Raw genomic sequence first — 19,573 nt, 5'->3', positions numbered from 1 at the left:
TAGCTTTGTAGCCTGCCTTTAATAACTGACACGTTAAAGAACATTTGCAGTAAATCTGCTCATATTTGAGGTTAGCACAGGTGAGATTTAAATCTTCAGGGGGCACCAAGGGTCTCTGGTGTTCATTTTAAACATAAATACTGCCAACACCTCATGTGTGCTGACAAATGCATTGTCTAATCTGTGACAAAGTAAAACATACAAAAAAAAATTTTAATACTATTTTTAAGTAAGTACAAAATAGAACAAGAATGTAAAAATACAATATAGGCAGACACATTTACAGAGATCAAGAGAAAGAATGTCGTTTTCATGAAAGCATACAAGTCCTCTTTTAATCATCTCCTGTAAGATCTACTTTTGTTACACCAATGATTATACTGAAATTAACTGTAACGTCAAAGAGCAGTATTGTGGAAACTGAGAATCGAATTTGTTTTCTGCACTGCAAGAACAATTCCTGACAAAATCAGTTTAAATCAGGACTGAATTTGGCAAAACTGTTATCCAAAGTAACAAATTTATAAAGACAATCTGTATTTTACACATTTGCTTCTTTTGCCTTCATTAAAAGATGAAAAACAGAACAGACTACAGCTTGACTATCAAAACATTTTATTGCCTACCTTGACATACATGTTCCTTCCCTGACTCTCATCGCTTATTAAGTAGGTAGATCCTCTCACCTCAGACTTCACATTTTTCCTGTAAATTGGCATGTTTTATTTTTCTATGAACAAAGAAACACTTCAGAAGCATAAAATTAAAATAAATGGCAAAAAGTTTTCTTCGGCTTTATAACAAGACAAGGAAAGAATGGGCAGTAAGCTGTTTTATAGTAAGGTTAGGGTAAAGACCAAAGCTAATTCAAAGATGCTCTTAAGAGTTAAATGATTCATTTGCTGCTTAGGTATCACTGAAGAACATGACAGTCATTTGAATGGCAGAATACGACTGCCATTTCATGACAGGAGAATCAACTGAAATGAAGATACATAAAACAGAAATTATCCTATCCGAAGGGGAAGCAAAACTCAAAGAATTTAGCAAACTCATCTCAAAGGATAATCTCTATGTTGGATTTTAAAATAAAGCAAGACAGCATGGTATGGCATGACTAGTGAAGCAAATTTGTAACATTATGTCATTCAAAAGTGCCACTGGGAAGAATAAGTCAGAAAACTACAAATTTTCACTCTGACCTCCAGAGTACATAGAAATTTAGTGAAAAAATCTTGAAAGAGAGAACAGTTAAAGATATGGGAATAATTTAAAACTTGAATAAAGTGCAATGTGCAAAAATCTTACTAAACTAGATTGTACCAACCTAACCCACATCTTAGGAAAATAAGTTAACTTTCTTTGCTAGATAAAGGAAATACAACAGTCCTCATAACACAAGTCTCCTGAATGTTATCTCAAGGTCTCTTGTGTGACTTAATTCAAAACTGCAAACCTTTTAATCAAGATTTGCTTAAAAGAAAAAAGCAGGGCAGCTCCAGCTCTCAGTAGAGATCCAGCTCCCATAATTCTTCCTTCACAGCTAGAAAACATCATGGGGTTTCTGCAAAACAGAAAATAGCAAGGAGTAGACAACCTCCTGCAAGAGTCTGAGGAAAAATCTACATGAGGTCCACACGTGAACTACAGTTTTGGTTTAATAGATTATACTCTGGTTTAATCTATATGAGTGACAGTAAAATATGCACCATACTGCAGTTAGGGTAAGCTACTAGATAAAATGGAGAAGTTAGAGAAGACACAGGGCCTTATAAGCAAACACAGTTATGTTGAAAAAGAAATGAACGTGCTGGAAGTCGCTTACTGGTAGAGCTAATTTAGACTTGGAACAATGTTATTTAATACTTTAACAGAAGACCAGAGTAAGAGAATTAGGAGTGTGCCAGTGAAAATCTGTTATGAAACAAAAGTCAGGAGGCATTGTCTGCAGAGGGTAAGATTCAAACTCTATGAAAGAAACCTGAATATCTTTTGAGGACTGGAGTAGTAAAACGGATACTGAATATAACAGCGGGAAAGAACACTGTGTATACAAGGACAAATTAAAAGAGGTGTTACTACTCGAGAGCTCATCAGACGGAAACAACAAGGAGATCCAAGCATGCCAGTTGGTATCTTGGACCCCTCATCAAGAAGAGGAACAAAAAGGACAAATGTGACTCTGTAACACATCTATTATGAAACAGCCAATATGGACAAGGAAGTATTAATGCCACTCTCCAAAAACATGGTTAGGACGTAACCTGGAATATATCATGCCTAACTTCCAACTAAAAGAGATGCCTAAAAAAACTGCTCACATGACCAAGGGAATAGGAAACAAATTCTTGGAGAGAAGATTTAAAGGCCTCAGCTTGTTTTGTCTGGCAAAATTAACAGATGGGATATATGACTGACATCTACAAATACCTCAAGGGAAGCATCAGAGAGGGAAAATAATTATTTAAAATAAAGTACAATGCTGGCATAAGAACAAATAAGTATTAAATGGCCATGAATAAATATACGCTGCAAGTTAAGTTTCCAATGATCAAAGCGGCAAGATTCTTGAGAAGTTTATTTGGGAAGGTGGCATTCCCGGAGTCTTCCCACAGGAACAGTGGGAAAAAGCAGATTCTTTTTAAGATGCGACTTGACCAGTTTATAAAAGAAACTATATAGCATGCTTGCTTATGAAAGGACCTGAGTCAATGTCCCAGCAGGACCCTTATTATGATGTGGTCATATGATTCTGTGGCATGATGATGTGCACAGAAATTCCAAACCCTGCTTAAAGTTAAAACACATGTAGTTCAACTAGTGCTGAATTGTTGCTGATATGTACATGTATCGGCACACAGGCATCTGTGTGTGTGCATGTGCACATACATAATGTTATGTGTGTGTGTACATAATACATATGCATGCATTCTGTACATACACATATGTATTAAATATATACACATACATATTTATATAAAAATACTTAACCTATATATTTTAGCAACATGTAATTTTCAAATCTCAACCTTGGTGTCATTAATCAGATTAAGACTATATGCAAGCATCTTCCAAATGCACACTGGATGAGGGTGAAAAAAGTTCTAGAACTTCCTTTCAAAAATTCTAGACACACAGTGATCTCTCTTAAAAACTCATTTGTATTTCCCTCCTTTCTTTTTAAACTAAATTGAAGTTTGCAGTGTGTACCTGAATGGGGTGAACAGGTGTCTTGCACCTCCTAAACTAACAAAAAATAAACCTTCCAAAAGAATTGCACTAGCACGTTTAACTCTACTTGAGAAAACAACAGCAGAAACTTAAACCTATGCTAAAATAACTCCATTATGCTCAGCTCAAGGAGGTAATCTGCAAATCCCCATGCAAGCACCATAACTGGAGTTTGGGAAGACAGTGTTTACATTACCGAAAGACTCCAAACTTGCTGGGTTTTAGAGTTCCATAAAGTAACCAAAACCAACCTGAAGAAACTTGTTTATAAATGCATAGAGAATTTAAGAGTCTGGTGAGCGTTCAGATAGATGAAACTTACCCAGATTTGTTACAACTGGTTTGAAACAATTTTCTTTCAAAAATCATTCTTGAAATTTGTTCTTTATTTCCTAGTGAAAGGAGGTAAGCTACATATTTCATTATCACAGTAAATTTACTTTAAAAACAGACTGGAAAACACTGTACTCTTTAAGCAGATTCAGCTTCACTCAGCATTCGGAAGCCGAGAAAGTACGGCTTGGACAGAGTGTCAGAAGGGCTGAAAACTGGCTAAACCACTAGGCCCAAAGAGTAGAAAACACTGGCTCAGTGTTTGGTGGCTGGCTGGTAAACCATGGGATATTCCAGGGGTCAGTACCGGGACTCATATTCTTGAATATATTTATCAACAGCTTGGCTGACGAGACAGAAAGGACCTCTAGATATCTGTGGAGAATACTGCATTAGGTGGAGTGGCTGAAACACCAAACAGTAGAGGTTCAGTCTAGACAGATCTTGAGAAACTTGAGGATTGGGCCAACAGAAACCTCATGCAGTTCAACAAGCAGAAATACACAGTTCTGCACCTGGGTGGAATAACCCCAAGCATTATCACAGGCTGAAGACCAGCTGGCTCCGTAGCAGCCCCACAGGAAAGGACCTGGGGGTTACAGTGGTTGCCAAGCTAAGTATGAGCCAATGGCATGTTCTCATTGCAAATGGGGTAAACCACATACTGGACTATGTTCATTAGGAGGAACATGGCAGCAGATCAAGGGAAGTTATTATCCTCCTCTGCTTGGCACAATGAGGCTGCACACAGAATACTGCATCTAGTTTTGGGCTGTCAGGTTAAAAAAAAATCATTAGAAAAACCTGAAGAGGGTCCAGCAAACAGCTGGTCGGATAGTCAGGGCCTAGAGTACATGCCTTATGGGAAGAAGCTGAAGGAGCTAGGTTTGTTCAGTCTAACAGAGAGGAAGTTAAGGGAAGATCTAACAGCAGCCTACAACTAGTTGAAGGAATCAAAGATCATAGAGATTCAAATGGGAAGCAATCAAATGGAATCAAGGGCTCTCCTTTCCGACGACTGTTTCTACGATTCCACTTAGCTATGTTCCACTCCAGCACCACGGTTTTAACTGTGTCCTTAACAGATCGGTGTTTTTCTTTTCTTCCTGTACTTGTAAGCCATCACTTGCTACTGAATTTTCAGTAAACAATAGCTCTTGCTAAGAACAAGATTCTTGAGATTTACTTGCTTTTTAGAAAGAGTTAGTAACACTGTCTTAATTTCAGCATGAGCTATTATTTTTGGCACAATGTATGCTATAGTATTTAAAATACCAGTTTCATACCAAATAAAAATCCCCATTTAAATTTTGTCTAATTCAGACAACAGCGTATTTATGAGACCTCTTGATTAGCACTTCCTCTGGATGAGGACAAGAGAACCATCACTATTCTTACTTAGAGACAACAGCAACAGGAAAAATCCTTTAGAAATAAAGATTTTATATAAGTTTTAGGAATATCACTCTGGATAATTTTGCTTTAAGGAACATACCTAAGAGTATGTTAAATTCCTGAAATGACATCCTGTCTCAGGACTCATTGAAAGGTGCTTTCAAACTTAAACATTTTACATGCATAAAAGATTGTGAGTGTTCTCATGGAAGATGGAACGATCATGTAATTTTGAGGGTAGGCTTGGAGAACCATAGTGAGGCCTGGAAAAAACAATTGTAAAAAACATTGCAATATATCAGCTAATAACCCCAAGAGCAAGCATGTAAAAGATAATTGCATGCTTGTTTTTCTAGACCTAACATGGTACAGGATACCTCTTCAGTGACAGCAAAGGCCAACTTTTCCATAACCATATCAAGTCAGTTGAGAAAAAAAAAAAAAAAAAAAACCTGATTCAGATTTCATTTTTACCCCATGTGAAATGAAAAACACTATGAAGGGGACAGAAGAATCATTATAAAAATGTAGGGTTTGCACCTTCAATAAATCTAACATTTGCTTTGTAAGGAAGTAGAAAATACTTAAATCCCAGAACAGTAAGCAAAATAGTTTAAGTTCACTGACTTGAGAAAACATTCTTTTATGCTGCACAGCCCTAAAATAAATACTTAAAAGGAACTAAGAATATGCCACTATATCTTGGTTTTCATTTTCCTTCAGATAGAAGTGCTAGAATAAACATTCTTATTAGTTTACGTTGCTGTGTTTTTATAAGGTTAATAACTGAACTGTCAATCAAGGCCTATATAAATACAGTAGTTGAAAACCTTCTGCTTTAGAAGCACTTTTATTTACAAGAGAGCAAGCCAAGATTTCCTAAGAACTGCATGGTCTGGTATGCTTTGATCTCTTTTAAGTACAAGTTTCTTCATACCTCTTGGTTTGCTATTTATGATACCTTTGTTTAATCAGGTATGGAAAGTGCACCTGTGTCAAACAAATACTTCAGAAAAAGTGTGACTGAGAGGAATAATTACGCAATATGCAGTTTACTAAAATAATTTGTAAAGTCTTTTTCCAAGAGCGCTTTGGTTGATATAATAGCAAGAGAAGTAAACACATAATGGGCTCACAACAAAAAAAGGCGTGCATCACTTAAAACCAACACCACAGATACAGACCTGGCATTTATAGTAACATATTAATCATTAGGGTTTTTTTTATATATACATACATATATAGACACACACTTTTTTAAAAAACATTTCTCTAGAAAGGTAAACCGTGTGTATATGCATGTGTGCATTCGCACATATATATAGATATATACATGCACACACATACATACATGCATATAATTAAGAGAAATGTATATATTTCTAGAAAGTCTCCAATAATTCTATTCAATCACTGCCTATATAACTATTATCTTTAATTTCTTGCCACAAAGTTAACATCATATGTTTTCCATTAAAACAACCTGCACTCTTTCTCACTATCTGGAAATACTTCTGTAAAGAGTAACTGCTTATTACTTTGTGTATGAAGTTCATGAATAAGGGTCGTGTACATTATGCACGGAACAAAATACAACAATTCCATCAATTCAAATTAATGAAAGCTTTTATCGGTGCAACAGAAACTACATTACATACTCACATGGTAAGGCTTGTAATACTTTCTGTTTCATCAAATATATTTTACTCATTATGTTAAACATTAACATTATGCCCTTAATTTATTTAAAACAAATGAATGGACTGAAATTACCTCAGGCCAGCACATATAATTTTACTTTAGGCAAACTTTTATTCAGGTTGCTTTACTGTATTCATCTCTGTCTTCTGGCTCTGACATAGGACATCATGTTATGAAGTTTCTCCCTAGTCAGGAGAGCATGGATAGATGTCTGTGTGTATATGTGCGTACGGTACTTTAAGTGTGTGCCTAGGTCCCACAGACCTGACTGGGATTTATGCAGGTTTATATTTTTCTGACTAGGGGTATACAAAACAAAACCTTGAAGTAAAAATGGTTCTGTAGATTTTAGGCATTTCAGACAGACACGTGCATTCCATGTTCCTAACATCAGCTGAAATCACATAGACGAACAGCATCCTCAAGCTCAAGGAGAACAGTCAAATTTTCTGCCACAGACTAAAGATTTTAGATAGTTTTAGATTAAAGTTGTAAAACTAATAGAATAATTAAAGTAGTAACAAGGGGAAAAACAGATTTATGAGCTTATTTTTAATGTGTGTGTGTGTTTCTGTACAAAACTTGCAAAACTTTCATCTTAAATTTACCAGTTAATAGTACCTTATCATCATTATTCCCACTATAAAGACATTTAGGGATAGGAAGCTTGCTCCAAATTACGTTTAAACAAGCATATTGTTATTGAACTATTAATCAGTAAAAGCCGTAATGGCTATCTGATTCAACCTGAACTTTTGCATGTTTTCTTGAGACAGTTCTGACATCAAATCTTCTAAGTCTGTCAAAGTCAATAAAAAAGAGCCAGAGCATTTAAAACAACAAAAAGAAAGTTGACCAAAATAAATGTGGCCTATTTTTGGCAGAAAGAAGGGGGAGGGCTTTCTTCTTAACATAAACAAAACATCACAAGACAATCTACCACATTAGATCCTGATTTGCAAGCAGTCACTGGAACAACTAAGGTGGCATAGGCTGCAAAATGTTGTGGAGAAGGAGTTCAGAGGAAAAGCAAGGACCACACATACCAATCGCATTTAATCCGCTCAGATATCTCATGAAACCTCACCATCACTAAGCCAGTATTTCAACTGCTGTGAAGGAAGCTGCAACAAACCAAGGGTTTCTAAAAAAAATCCACTAGGGAATCACTGGCGAGATCCAAGATAAAGCAGTCTCAACTCTTCCCCCTGCAGCGCGCAGTCCAAGAAGCACTGAGCTCTGAGGCAAGTTTTATGAATCCAGCCACACTTATGTTTCCCTGAGGGAGCCAGCCCGAGCGGCTCAGCACTCTGCCGCCTCACCACTGCCCTCCCATGCCACAACTGCAGACCCATCGCAGTGGTCACCATCCTTTCACACTTGGTTACAATTCAGCTGGCACAGCGTACCCCTGCCAGTGGTGCCTCTCCAAGTCAGACCAGAGCATTTCAGGATTAGAGTCTACCTGAGTATCCTAGCGATACTCTCAGAGTGCTACCCAATTTTATGACACCAGTGTGTCATTCATTACAGCTTGGCCACACTGGCGCCACGAAAACTTCAGTTTATCTCAAAATACTACAGGCAACTCCTCTGTTGGTACAAGTGGGCCCACCTCAGAAGCCCTCTCAGAACTCTGTGTGAGGCACAGCAAATATCTAACAAAGCTGATGGTAAGACTGACAAAACACCACTGACGTAAGAGAGATTTTTCAGCTATGACATTAGAAATGATAGGAAGTGTTAGTCTGCCAGAGGGGAACATTCAACAAGAATCACATACTTATTATGTATTTTATATACTTTTAAGTTACAACTGTAAAATGTTTCAGTGAAAAGCAAGGGAGAACATTATGAAGAAAAAGAAATGTTAGCTGTCTGGAACAAGTTCTAATGCAATAACCTACCTCTCTGAAATTTACAATAAAGTGAACTGAAGGTCCAAGCAAGGTACCACACTGACTTTGCAATAGGCTTGGTGGGAATATTTATCTGCCTACAGAATTCTTGAATAGACTTGATCTAGTTGATAGGGCAAATAAAAACACTTATTTCCTGCTAAAAGCAAGCATGCTTTCCTCCCTCCTAACATGGCTTTCTTTAAATTATACATATATATATATATATACACACACACCTATGTATTTTAGAGTGTCTACATTTAATTAACCACTCTTAAAAAAATTTATCTCATTGCTAATGAAAGGAAACAGTATCATTCAATTAGTAATTTTTTCTCTAAACTGTCATAGTTTAAAATGCAACTGCATGTGGTCTTAAAAACCTCTGCATTCATGCAAAACCCCAACACAATACATGTCAATTTAGAGGTAAAAAGACCAACTTATTTTAGTGTTTTTAAAGTTAATTTGGTCCTACCTAGTTACCTTCAAGTGTGCAGGCAACCACTTGCTGAGAAATGTTGACCACTCAACTTGCAATAAAAACAAAGAAAGCAGAGGGCAGTCGCACACACTGACTGCCTCACAGCCAACAGTGCATCTTCAAAATCTGTTCATACCTACATAGTTTTCGTCTACCTAGAAAGCTAAGTTTGTTTCTCGTTTTCCAGTCCTCAAAGTTTTTGACAGTAATCAACAGTTACTGATTGTGATCAGGGAAAATAAAGACTTAAAGAGGCACTATGTAGACAGTAATAAATGCGGGGGGGGGGGGGGTTGTTCCCCCCCAAATATATCTAAACCAATATTCAGAACATGGCAGCATTCATATGCATGCTATTAGGAAAATAAGTATTTACTCAATTTAAAATGTGTGTGAAGTTGGCAGCTTTCTTAATATTTTTCTGAATATGCATTTTTACTTCACTGGAATCGAAATATGTAAGAGCTATTTTCCCCTCAAAGAAAAATCAGTGCAAAAATATACATCAGTTACTTTGCTTAAAAATCACCAGGTTGCACTGCACCATTTCCACCCTGGTTTTTGTTTGTTTGTTTGTTTTTAACTCCAGCCTCTATCTGCCGCTATCGGTTCTTCTTTCTGAGGACACAGAAATATTCGCACACCAGCCCAAGACAACTTCAGATAAGCCAGGATGATTACTTATTATTGGTCTAAAGATTCAAACATGTCTTAAGATGAATTGCAAATTGCCTCACAGGCAATTTCTGACCGTACACATCTTTTTAAAAAGGTAAAGGCCAGAAATTCTAGGTATTTGATGAGAAGTTTTTTCTAATAACAAGCAGTAACAGCTTTAACTGGCATTGAACTACAGACCAAAGAAAGCAAGTATGTCCCTGACATCATATTGAATATATAGCAGAATTTAGGTGAAAGTATCACCGTTACTAATAGAACTCATCTGGGCAGAAGAGAATTCCTCTATGGAGAGAAATTTAATTTTATTTCAACATTAGTTTCAGTTAATTTTATATGTAAATTATCTTGACTTTCATGTACAGATCTGCATTAAGTATCTATCACTATACATATTCCACCATATTTTTAAAAATCTCTTCATTTCAAGGCATCCTATCCTCTCACACAATGAAATCTTGAGTCTACAATCAGCTACAGCAAACTTAGATGAACTGCAATTTGCAGCAACACTACAAAAAAATTACCCATTAAAAAAAAGGAAGAGAAAACAGATACTATTCACCAACTTCTTGAAAAAACTATGGGATTAGCAAACTTGCATGGTAAATTGATTACACAGGAAAACTGGAAGCAGCTATTCAGTCAAAATATGAAAGGTAAAACTCACCTGCCACGTGTGGCTCTGTGGCCTACAGACTTCAATGCTGTTCAAAGTCCTTCTTCAATGAACTTGTATTAAACCACGTGCAGTCCATGCACAGAGCTTTGAGATGTTCCTCTGAGCAAGCACTTCCGAAGGGACAACAAAGCCACAGAAGCCACTGGGAGTGCGCACTCAGAGGGACTTGAACAGGTGCTGAATGGCAGCAAGGCTGGAGAATAAACAGAAGTGGGGAAGAAGCTACCTTTTGACGGCATGGTAACTGTTCAAATTAGGATACAGACCTAGCATCCTCCAAGTGTGAAGTGACTGGCTAAACTAACATAAATAGCTGTGTTGTGAAGGGCTCTGTGAAGGGTTGGCTATTTTCTTTAAAGCACACTGAGGTGTACCCACCCAGAGCACCTTATCTGTAACCAAAGATAAACGGGATAATTGCAAAGACTCCTTTCCAACCCTTTCTCACTACAGTACCGTGTATTTATGTGGCTAGAATTTCATTTAAAATATACACACACACACACATATATATATTCTAAAAAATTATATTCTTAAATCAAGTGTACAAAAACTAAAGCAAGACCTCTACAGGTTAACAAGATAATTTATAAAATGCAAATTATCTGGAATACAAAGTATCATTTAGCCAAATTAAAAAAAAAAACAAAAACCACCACCCTCCTTACTGCACTGTTTAAAACTTTGATATGGTCTTTCTCAGGAAGACACAGAAACCAGAGAAAATGTCTTTGGTTGTATCTTTCTTTCCACAAGAAAGAAAAAGCTCAACCTGTACAGTTGCATGTATCCCTGTAAACAGACTTTGCACAATTTCTCTCTCTTTTGCTTGAAAAAGCTGGACATGGTTGTTATTTTGCAGCTCTTAATGTTCCAACTCATTATTTTTCACTTGTGCTAAAACAAAAAGACACATCAATATATAACGAAAACAAGACACAATTATATCTCACGTGCAGCACAATGTAGAACGGTCTCTTCAAGTTTCCAGTGAACACATAAGAGTTAAGTTCGGCATCACCACAGAATTTTGCTCAAGAAATCTCTGTCCTTCACTGCCCCAGCTCTTCACTCCAATACAACCATTGATGCAAACACACTGCAAATGACCGATCTACAGCATGACCCCACCAACAACTGAGCAAGCGCAAGTATCTTCAACCAGTGTCTCCTCTAACTACAGCCCAAGTTTTCAGAGAACAGACCTTCTCTACCATAGTCTCAGTATAGCCTTGTCCTCAGATCCAGAAAGACAGCTGTGTTTAGTCTGATGACCAAATACCCATTCAATGTTCCTGAAACTCAGCTCATCTTCCTCTTCTGCTTCTGCCCTGCAGTAGGAACAGCCACCGCAGATGTAACTTGGTGTTTCTGTCAACAGACTTAGTCCCTTTACTGTATCTCTCATTGAGATGGGGGACCCTTTCACACTGGTCTACTACAAGTGGCCAAAATGACAAAGGAATGTTTGGATGGAAAGACAAAATATGACAAATCATACCCAGTCACTTTTTCATATGCCCAGAAAAGCAAACTAAATCAGCTTACCGATCAGACACTGGTTCTAGTTAACTCAGTCATTCAATCCAGTGCTTCTGAACTGATCAAGACCATAGAAAAATGGACCACCACTGTGCTCGTCCCTATATATACATCCCATTGCATGTCAAAGGATGTGATATACAAGTTATTAGAAGAGATAAATCAAATGGAAAAAAAAAGGGGGGGGACGTAACACACAGTACAGTAAAGCAGTGGAATTTAGTTGTCAGTACTTTTCCGACAAGGCTTTCTTGCTTGAAGTATTTAGAAACTCTTTCCTCCCCCAAATTGTAGCAATTTCATACAAACCTCAGCTGAGAAAAAGACCATAAAATTCACCGTGTTTCAGACAGAAGCCCACAACAGCCCAGCAATAAGGTAACTCCCCACTGACAGACACAGCAGAGAGAGATTTAAAATCCCTATTCTAAAATCACACAGGCAGACTTGAAACCTATGCAAGGTCCTAATGGCCACATCAGAAAGTTAGCCTCTGCCTGCCTTCAGACAGACTGCCACTTAATGCACACAGAATAGCATGTGGGCGAGAGAACAAGAATCTCAAAAACAGATGACTTTCACACAATCTCCTGTAGATGCAAACTGCTAAAATGCTAGTGCTGTTGAAACAAACCACCAGATTTAAAAGCAAAATAAGTCACTTTGTTTAATATATGAATTCTGTTCCAGCAAAGTACTAAACAAAGTAAGTTTAGAGCTCCTGAAGAAGAGAAGTGCTCACCAAGTGCAGATGCACCCCAGGGAAGTTGCTGCAGTGAGCCGTGCAGCAACAATGACACCTAGTGGCACCTTACTGCTGAAGATGTCTTGCCAAACACAAAACTAGCTTAAATTCATGTACTGTTATAAAAGAAAGAGGCTTTACAAACAAAATAGCACAACAATCTCTATATCATTTTCTTTTGAAACTAATATTCCTGGTACCGATAGAGATCATAAACTTGAAATCAAATCACTCTAAAAAGAAAGAGGCAGTCTTAAGTCCTGCAAGTGTTTTTCATACCTCCTGCCTGTTATTGACCTATTTTTAAAAATGTTTTCCCATTCCGTATTTTGTAGTATTGATGACTACACGTGAGAAACTGACTATATACACTGTTTAATGAAAAAGTGTAATGTGCAAAAAGAAAAAGAGGAAGAAAAAAAAAAGCCAAGTTTAACCTCTCTTTGCCAAAATGACTAGACAGAAATTACTGTAAACAAAAAGCTTCAGAAAAGCTGATAATGCCAGTTATATAAAAATTAACATTGTTTTTAATGAGTTCAAGTCAAATGTATAAAAGTTAACTTTCCTTAATTCTTGTATTTCCTAACCCCAACAGATGCTCAGGCGCATTACTTTCCACAGCTTCACAAACAGAATCTCAGACTACACATCTCATTGCACTGCATATATTTGAGAAGTCAGACTGCCTTCACAGTGCAGAGGGTACTGTTAAGTTTTTCACTGGGGGACAAGTTCAAAAAAGGTGAGGTACAGATCTCTTCCAACAAGTGCTCAATATGGAAACAAAACCTTAGAAAACAGCATTGTTATAAAAACAATGTGAAAAGAGAAAAAACGAGAAACATTTGTTATTACTATGCTTGGGGTTTGTGGGCTGTGGGAGTGCATTCCAGGTGTGGGTGAGAAGAGATTTGGGCTTAAGAAAAAGTAGAGATTACTTCAAACCAGTTTTTGTGAGATAGTTGTTTTTCTTCCTCTGTGATCTCCCACTTGAACTTCTTTCTGACATTCATATATGCATAGTAGCACCTCATTTTTCAGTGGGATAATGCTCTTGTTTTTGTGTTATCATCATAATATATAACCTGGCATGGAATTCCTATGATTAAATAACACCAGAAATTAGTTAGATAAGTACTTCAAACAGCTAACAGTGCCACCACAAAAACTACCAGCAGTCCACATTTAATTTCTTTGGGTGCATGAAAACTACAGCAGTGACATAGCTCAACAAAAAAATGACTGCATAATGAGTAAAAATGAGTGGAATTTTCAGAGATGAATCATAACAATTGTCTTCTTTCAGAAATTGGGTACCTTGCCCATGTTTTGGAGATCCATTAGGAATTTCTGAAATGGTTACCATAATATCCATAATGTGATCACTCTGTGGCCCCGCAATCTCATCAAGGAATATTTTTAATTAGTTTATTCTGTGTCCAGGGTTATTTCTGAATCCCTACTAGAGCAAGAGCCTCAGCTACAGAGCGCAGGGCAAGGGCATGCTTCATTTGCTGCAGAAGCTAAAGGAAGGGCTGAACTACGGGGCAGTTCTGGGGTCAGAGGAGATTTGGGATTACATAAAGCACCTGTGAGGTAGTAGAGGATCTGGAGCAGGACTGTGGAGATCATGGGTAGAATTCCTGGAAAAAGAAGCTGTTTTGGAAGATGGAATTTTTGGAGGTTGGAGGAAAGAGAGGTGAGGGAAAGACATAGGTGTTCTAGAGTAAGAAGACTAAAGGGAAAAAATCTCAAATCAGTAGGGGTGAGATTACATTTAGGCCTGTTTTAGAGGTAAGGGAACACATGTGTGACCACTGCCCATCTTCTCCTTCACTCCTCCCTTTGCTGTCAAAAACAGTAGCCATAGCTTGCGACCACAAGAGACACTGATCATTTGAAAGAGTCACAGGTACCCAAATCTCTCAACAACATCTCCTTTCTGTGAAATCACATGTGAGTACAAATTAACTCTTACTGCCTAACAGCAGATACTTTGGGCCCTAGAGCTTATTTCTTGGCAGTACAGTTTAAGCAAATCTAGATGTTTTTATAGTATTATGATTCAAATACATCCATAAAACAAGCAACATTTTCAAATTGTTGTTGGCTAAGGCCATGTTTTGCAAACTTAAAATTGGTACCAAGTAGAGCTTACCTATTTTTTTTGGAATTTTCATCCTTCCCTCTTTTAACTCCAAATATTCTTGTAATCAGAGCACTAAAAAGAAGAGTAGATGAATTTCTTACCTAAAAGAAAAAGAAGAGAACATGAAGTAAGTTTTAAAAATCTCTTTGAGTTGCACTAATTAATTTTTAAATATAGCCACTAATGTAAAACTGAGCATAAAAACAGCTAAGTGAAAGACAACACATGCCAGCTGTTCAGAGGTCAGTACACAGAAACTATAAATTCAGAAAGTATTTTCTGTTAATCAAGATGGCACTAATAGAAATTTCAGGTTTCTTTGCAGACGTCTATCTTTAATCTAAGGGATGTATCCAGATTTCTAGCAGATAAAGCATTCACCCTTCTCCATGGCAGGTCATGAAACGTTCTACCTTATCATACCATCTTTTACTGAAGGCCAAATTAACAATGAGAAGAAATATAAATTTAATTCTTACTAGCTAGACATACTGACTCAAAATTTGCCAGTCAGATATATTTTCACCTGTAAGGTAATCTTTGTCCCTACTTCTTGTCAGTAACACTTCAGACTACAGAAAAATGAAACAAAATGTAAATACCGTTACCAAAACTGAGTTTTTTGTGCATCTCCATTATTCTTTATTGTACCTTAAAATATTACATCATATAACGTTCCAACAACCTTGGTACTGTCATTACAAACGTTACCAAAGCTCTGCTGAACTATCCTTTTAAGTTAGAGAAATAAAATTAAGGATTAACTTACTGCCCAGACAGGGGACATAAAACCTAGGATTGCTGCTTGTATTCCATCTGAAACATAGGGCATGATGTTTTCACCTAACCGTGTATCCCTAAACAGTGCCCGCAGGATATTTAAAGCATGAACCTGCATGGGTGAGAGATAGAAGAAAAATATATATTAATTGGAAAAGATCTTAAATTTAATGCATTTTAATTACAGCAATGAACATGAAACAATAATAATCTGTATGCACACTTACACTTCAATTCTACATTAAACATAATCCAGGAATACCACTGTTAAAAACAATATATTAAAATGGTACAGGAGTAAACACTGTTAAAAGTAATTACCATTTTAAAATATATTCCCCTAACAAGTACAGTTCAGTCATCACAAGTGAAGGCCAACATGCTCTTTTCCTTAGGTTATCATGACTGTAAAAATAACTTTCAAAGTTTATAATCATCTTTTCCAGCATTCTTGACATGCTGTAGATACTGTGAGAAAAAACAAACTACAACTCACAGGAGGAAAATGATTGCCAACATTAAGCTAAAACTGACAGTTAGGTTTGCTTCACCAAATGGAGCATTTTCTTATATTTCTCTACTCTCTGTAGGGGAAGATGGTAATTTGTGTAGCTTCACAGACTTTGTCAAGGCTACATAAACTTATACCATGAGAAGATTTGGCATAGTGATTAGAACCTAGTTAATCTCTGTATCTGTAAATGCAAACCATGATTTGTTGCCAATACTCTCAAGTACTCAGTAACTGCATTTTGAAGATAAAGATTTTGACTTTAGAACAAATTTTTTACATTTAAGAGGCATGTATTTAAGTTTTACAATTTACTTGGTATGTATAAAAATTATTTTTCATACACTATTTTGTTGCATACAATATGGTTTCTGCAACGCATTTATATACTCCAAATGTAAACAAATGCTTGCTAATTTCCTTGTAAAAGTTCACTCATCTATTTGTTTAGAAATATACTATGGGCAGTAAACTGATCATATAAATACAAAATGAGTATGACTATATTTGCTGCACTTTAAAAACCTGTGAAATTATGTCCATTCTGTTTTTTAATATTTCAAATTCCAGTAACTCCATAACCTCTGTACATGTCAATGCATTTTAAAATCCAGTTTTAAATAATAAAAACTAATTACTATTATTAAAAGCACAAATTTCCTTAACTGAAGAAAAACAAACACTTTGTTGACATTTGCCTTTTGATGACATATAGTATCTTACCTGTGGAATTATACTTGACGATTCATTCAAAGGAGCAGCCAAAGATATCAATTCTTTCATTGTCATTTTCAGCAAGTCTGCTTTGCCCTTCTTTGGTTCTGAAGCTAACAAAGCCTACAGAATGTTAAAAAAAGAAAAATCAAATATTTCTAGCCATTTTTCTTCACTATCAGTTCTCCTCCAGGTTCCTGTATCTACCATATTACAGCCTAGCATCTGACCATACACAAGAACTAAAAAAAAGTTTGCAAAGAGTAAGTTTCAGCTTTAACTCTTGTTTTGTTCATAGCCTCCTTAGGAGTCAACAGTTCAGTAAGAAAACTTTGCACTACTCCTCTGCATGTGAAAATCTGTATATAACGGATGATAAAGTATGTTATGACACACACAAAATCAGAGGATTTGTTACAGCAAAAAAATTTGTTGTATTATGAGTACTTATATTTCCTACTATAGACAGTTTTTTAGTTTAATAATATGCACATATTTAAGATGACATGGACTGGCCAAAGAATGATTTGATTTGCAAAAACAAATAAATAAATAAAAGCAGCTCATTTTTAAAAGGAGACAACATCCACCTCCAAATTCAATGGGTAGGACACCCAGCTGAGATGAAAATACTCTAATCCAGTCCTCTAAGTATTGAAGTTAAACACTTATTTCTATGTTAGTATCTCCTGTTGAATTTGTCTAACTTCGCACAAACGGATAATCATAAATTGCTTATTTCTAATAATAAATGATTACCCATTTATGCTATGGGGCCCAGAGCCTGTTCAGCATCTGTTCAAAAAGGGTATTTAATTTTACAGTACATTGCATAAAAACAACCAAACAGAAAAAACCTTCAAGGTGCTTAGCCAAGTGAAGTATAGATGTTAGGTAGATACCCGAAAGTAGTCACTGCCATTTTAACAAAGACTTTAATGATGGGAGAAACAGAGAGGGGGGAAAAAAAAAAAAAAAGTATTCATGAAATATAAAACACGGAAGAATGAACTGACAACTAGAATTCCCTACCCTAAAAATGCTAAGGCCGTAACTACCATTTTACCAGCATTTCCTCACTTCTCTGCACCCCTTTGTATTATTAGGTAATAAAATTTCTATGTTAAATAGGTCATTTAGAATGTTTATAATCTTAAAAATTATGCATTACCATTAAAACAGAACAGAAATGTTTTACTAAACCACAAATAAATGTTACAGGAAGCAGATGGCAAAGAGACCACACTGAGTCTTGATTTTATGCATTAATAAATGCATAAAATGACCTTATTATAGGACTGGTAGGATATGCATGAGAATTTATATTTTTATTATCTAAATGCAACATATTGTTTAAAACTCAGAACAACTGCCCAAGAACACCATCACCTTTCCTTATAATAAAATTATAGTTCAGAAATAATTATTTATTTATACCAATGCTAATTTCAAATCTTCTCATTATTGGCTAGACAAACTTCATACTCTTCCAGAATTATCAAAACAGAAGTGTCTGACTTGTTTATCCAAACAACTACAGCACAGTGTAAGCTCTGCCATATGTACTTAGTAATGTAGATCAGATTATACAAATGTTCGCTGTAAAGGAATACTATTGGGTCCATCTAGTCCTCACATTACCCAATTACATTTTACACGAAAACTTGATTCAAACATGCTTGTTCTTTCACATTCTCAGTATTAAACCTAGCTAAAGCCCACCGGATTAGAACTCAGTGGCGTGAATGGGGAAACCAGCAGACATGAAATGACCAAATTCATTTTGCAGATGACTTACAGATATAAAGGGAATTTTGATCTTTAATTGCTGAAACTTTAAAAGAGAAAACAACTTTAAAACCAATGCCCCACAAGCAATTTGTGCTATGTAGCACACGCACATGTATCAAAGCCAGGAATAGGCTGTGACTGCCTCATAATATCAGGCAGAAGCAGACTGCCTCAACTTTCTCAGGGCAAACTGAGTGTGAAAAACAAACAAGATGAATTATTCTGGCAACGAGACCTTGCTCCCAGCAGTCCCTCAAATTCTTGGAACGTGCTTGGGACTATACTTTAACAAGTAGAGAAGGTTACAAATCATGTAGTTATCTTGGACTTGTTTCTCAGAAAATTGGCTGAAAATTAAAATGATGTGAGTTAATCATGACCACTTTAAGGACAAGAAGGAATAAAAGCAGGTAATTACAGTCTGCAGGAACATTGCAGTGACTGACCCCAGAAGTAAGCAAGTCAGCTGCTGCAAACTACTGCTAGGCACTCGGTAGGAGGTGGTACTTTGAGCTGAATCAAAAACACCACTGATCAGCAGATAGCTCTGAACTTGGCAAAGCCAGCAGTTGGTATGGGCTCACAGAGGCTAGGATGCATGGAGTTGACGATAATCTAGTGGGAAGACTGAGGCAGCATGGCCACATGCTCACAGATTTGTCTTCAGTAACCTGCTCGCTCATTGCACTTGAGACTTTAGCGTCAGACAAATTACTGGCTAACTCACATTACTTGATACTGCTTCAGTACAGGTGAGTGGACTTCCCAAAGTTTTTGCAGTATTTTCTAAGCCACAGTTTTATGATTCTGTCATTGCCTCTTCATAATTGAACACCCTCTCCTGCCCCTCTGTGAAAGAAACACAGAGAGTTACATGGTACATTAATCTGTGAAGTAATTTATGATTTTGCAGGGATTTTCACAGTGGCCACA

At 36.6% G+C, this 19,573-nt stretch overlaps 1 protein-coding gene across 1 annotated transcript in view; it reads right to left on the bottom strand.

Moving 5' to 3' along the window:
* THADA (THADA armadillo repeat containing) overlaps positions 1–19,573 on the bottom strand; it is a 172,027-nt gene that overhangs the window by 113,384 nt on the left and 39,070 nt on the right. Inside the window, exons 25-27 of the mRNA XM_064509591.1 lie at positions 16,859–16,972; positions 15,614–15,736; positions 14,854–14,945 (exon numbers count right to left, since the gene is read on the bottom strand). Of these exons, the coding sequence (XP_064365661.1) occupies positions 14,854–14,945; positions 15,614–15,736; positions 16,859–16,972 (329 nt within the window). The remainder of the gene's footprint in view (positions 1–14,853; positions 14,946–15,613; positions 15,737–16,858; positions 16,973–19,573) is intronic.

This window comes from Dromaius novaehollandiae, chromosome 3 (assembly GCF_036370855.1).
Source record: "Dromaius novaehollandiae isolate bDroNov1 chromosome 3, bDroNov1.hap1, whole genome shotgun sequence".
NCBI classification, from domain to species: domain Eukaryota; kingdom Metazoa; phylum Chordata; class Aves; order Casuariiformes; family Dromaiidae; genus Dromaius; species Dromaius novaehollandiae.
The sequence above is the reverse complement of the archived record's forward strand: the minus strand, read 5'-3'. Positions and strand labels throughout refer to the sequence as shown.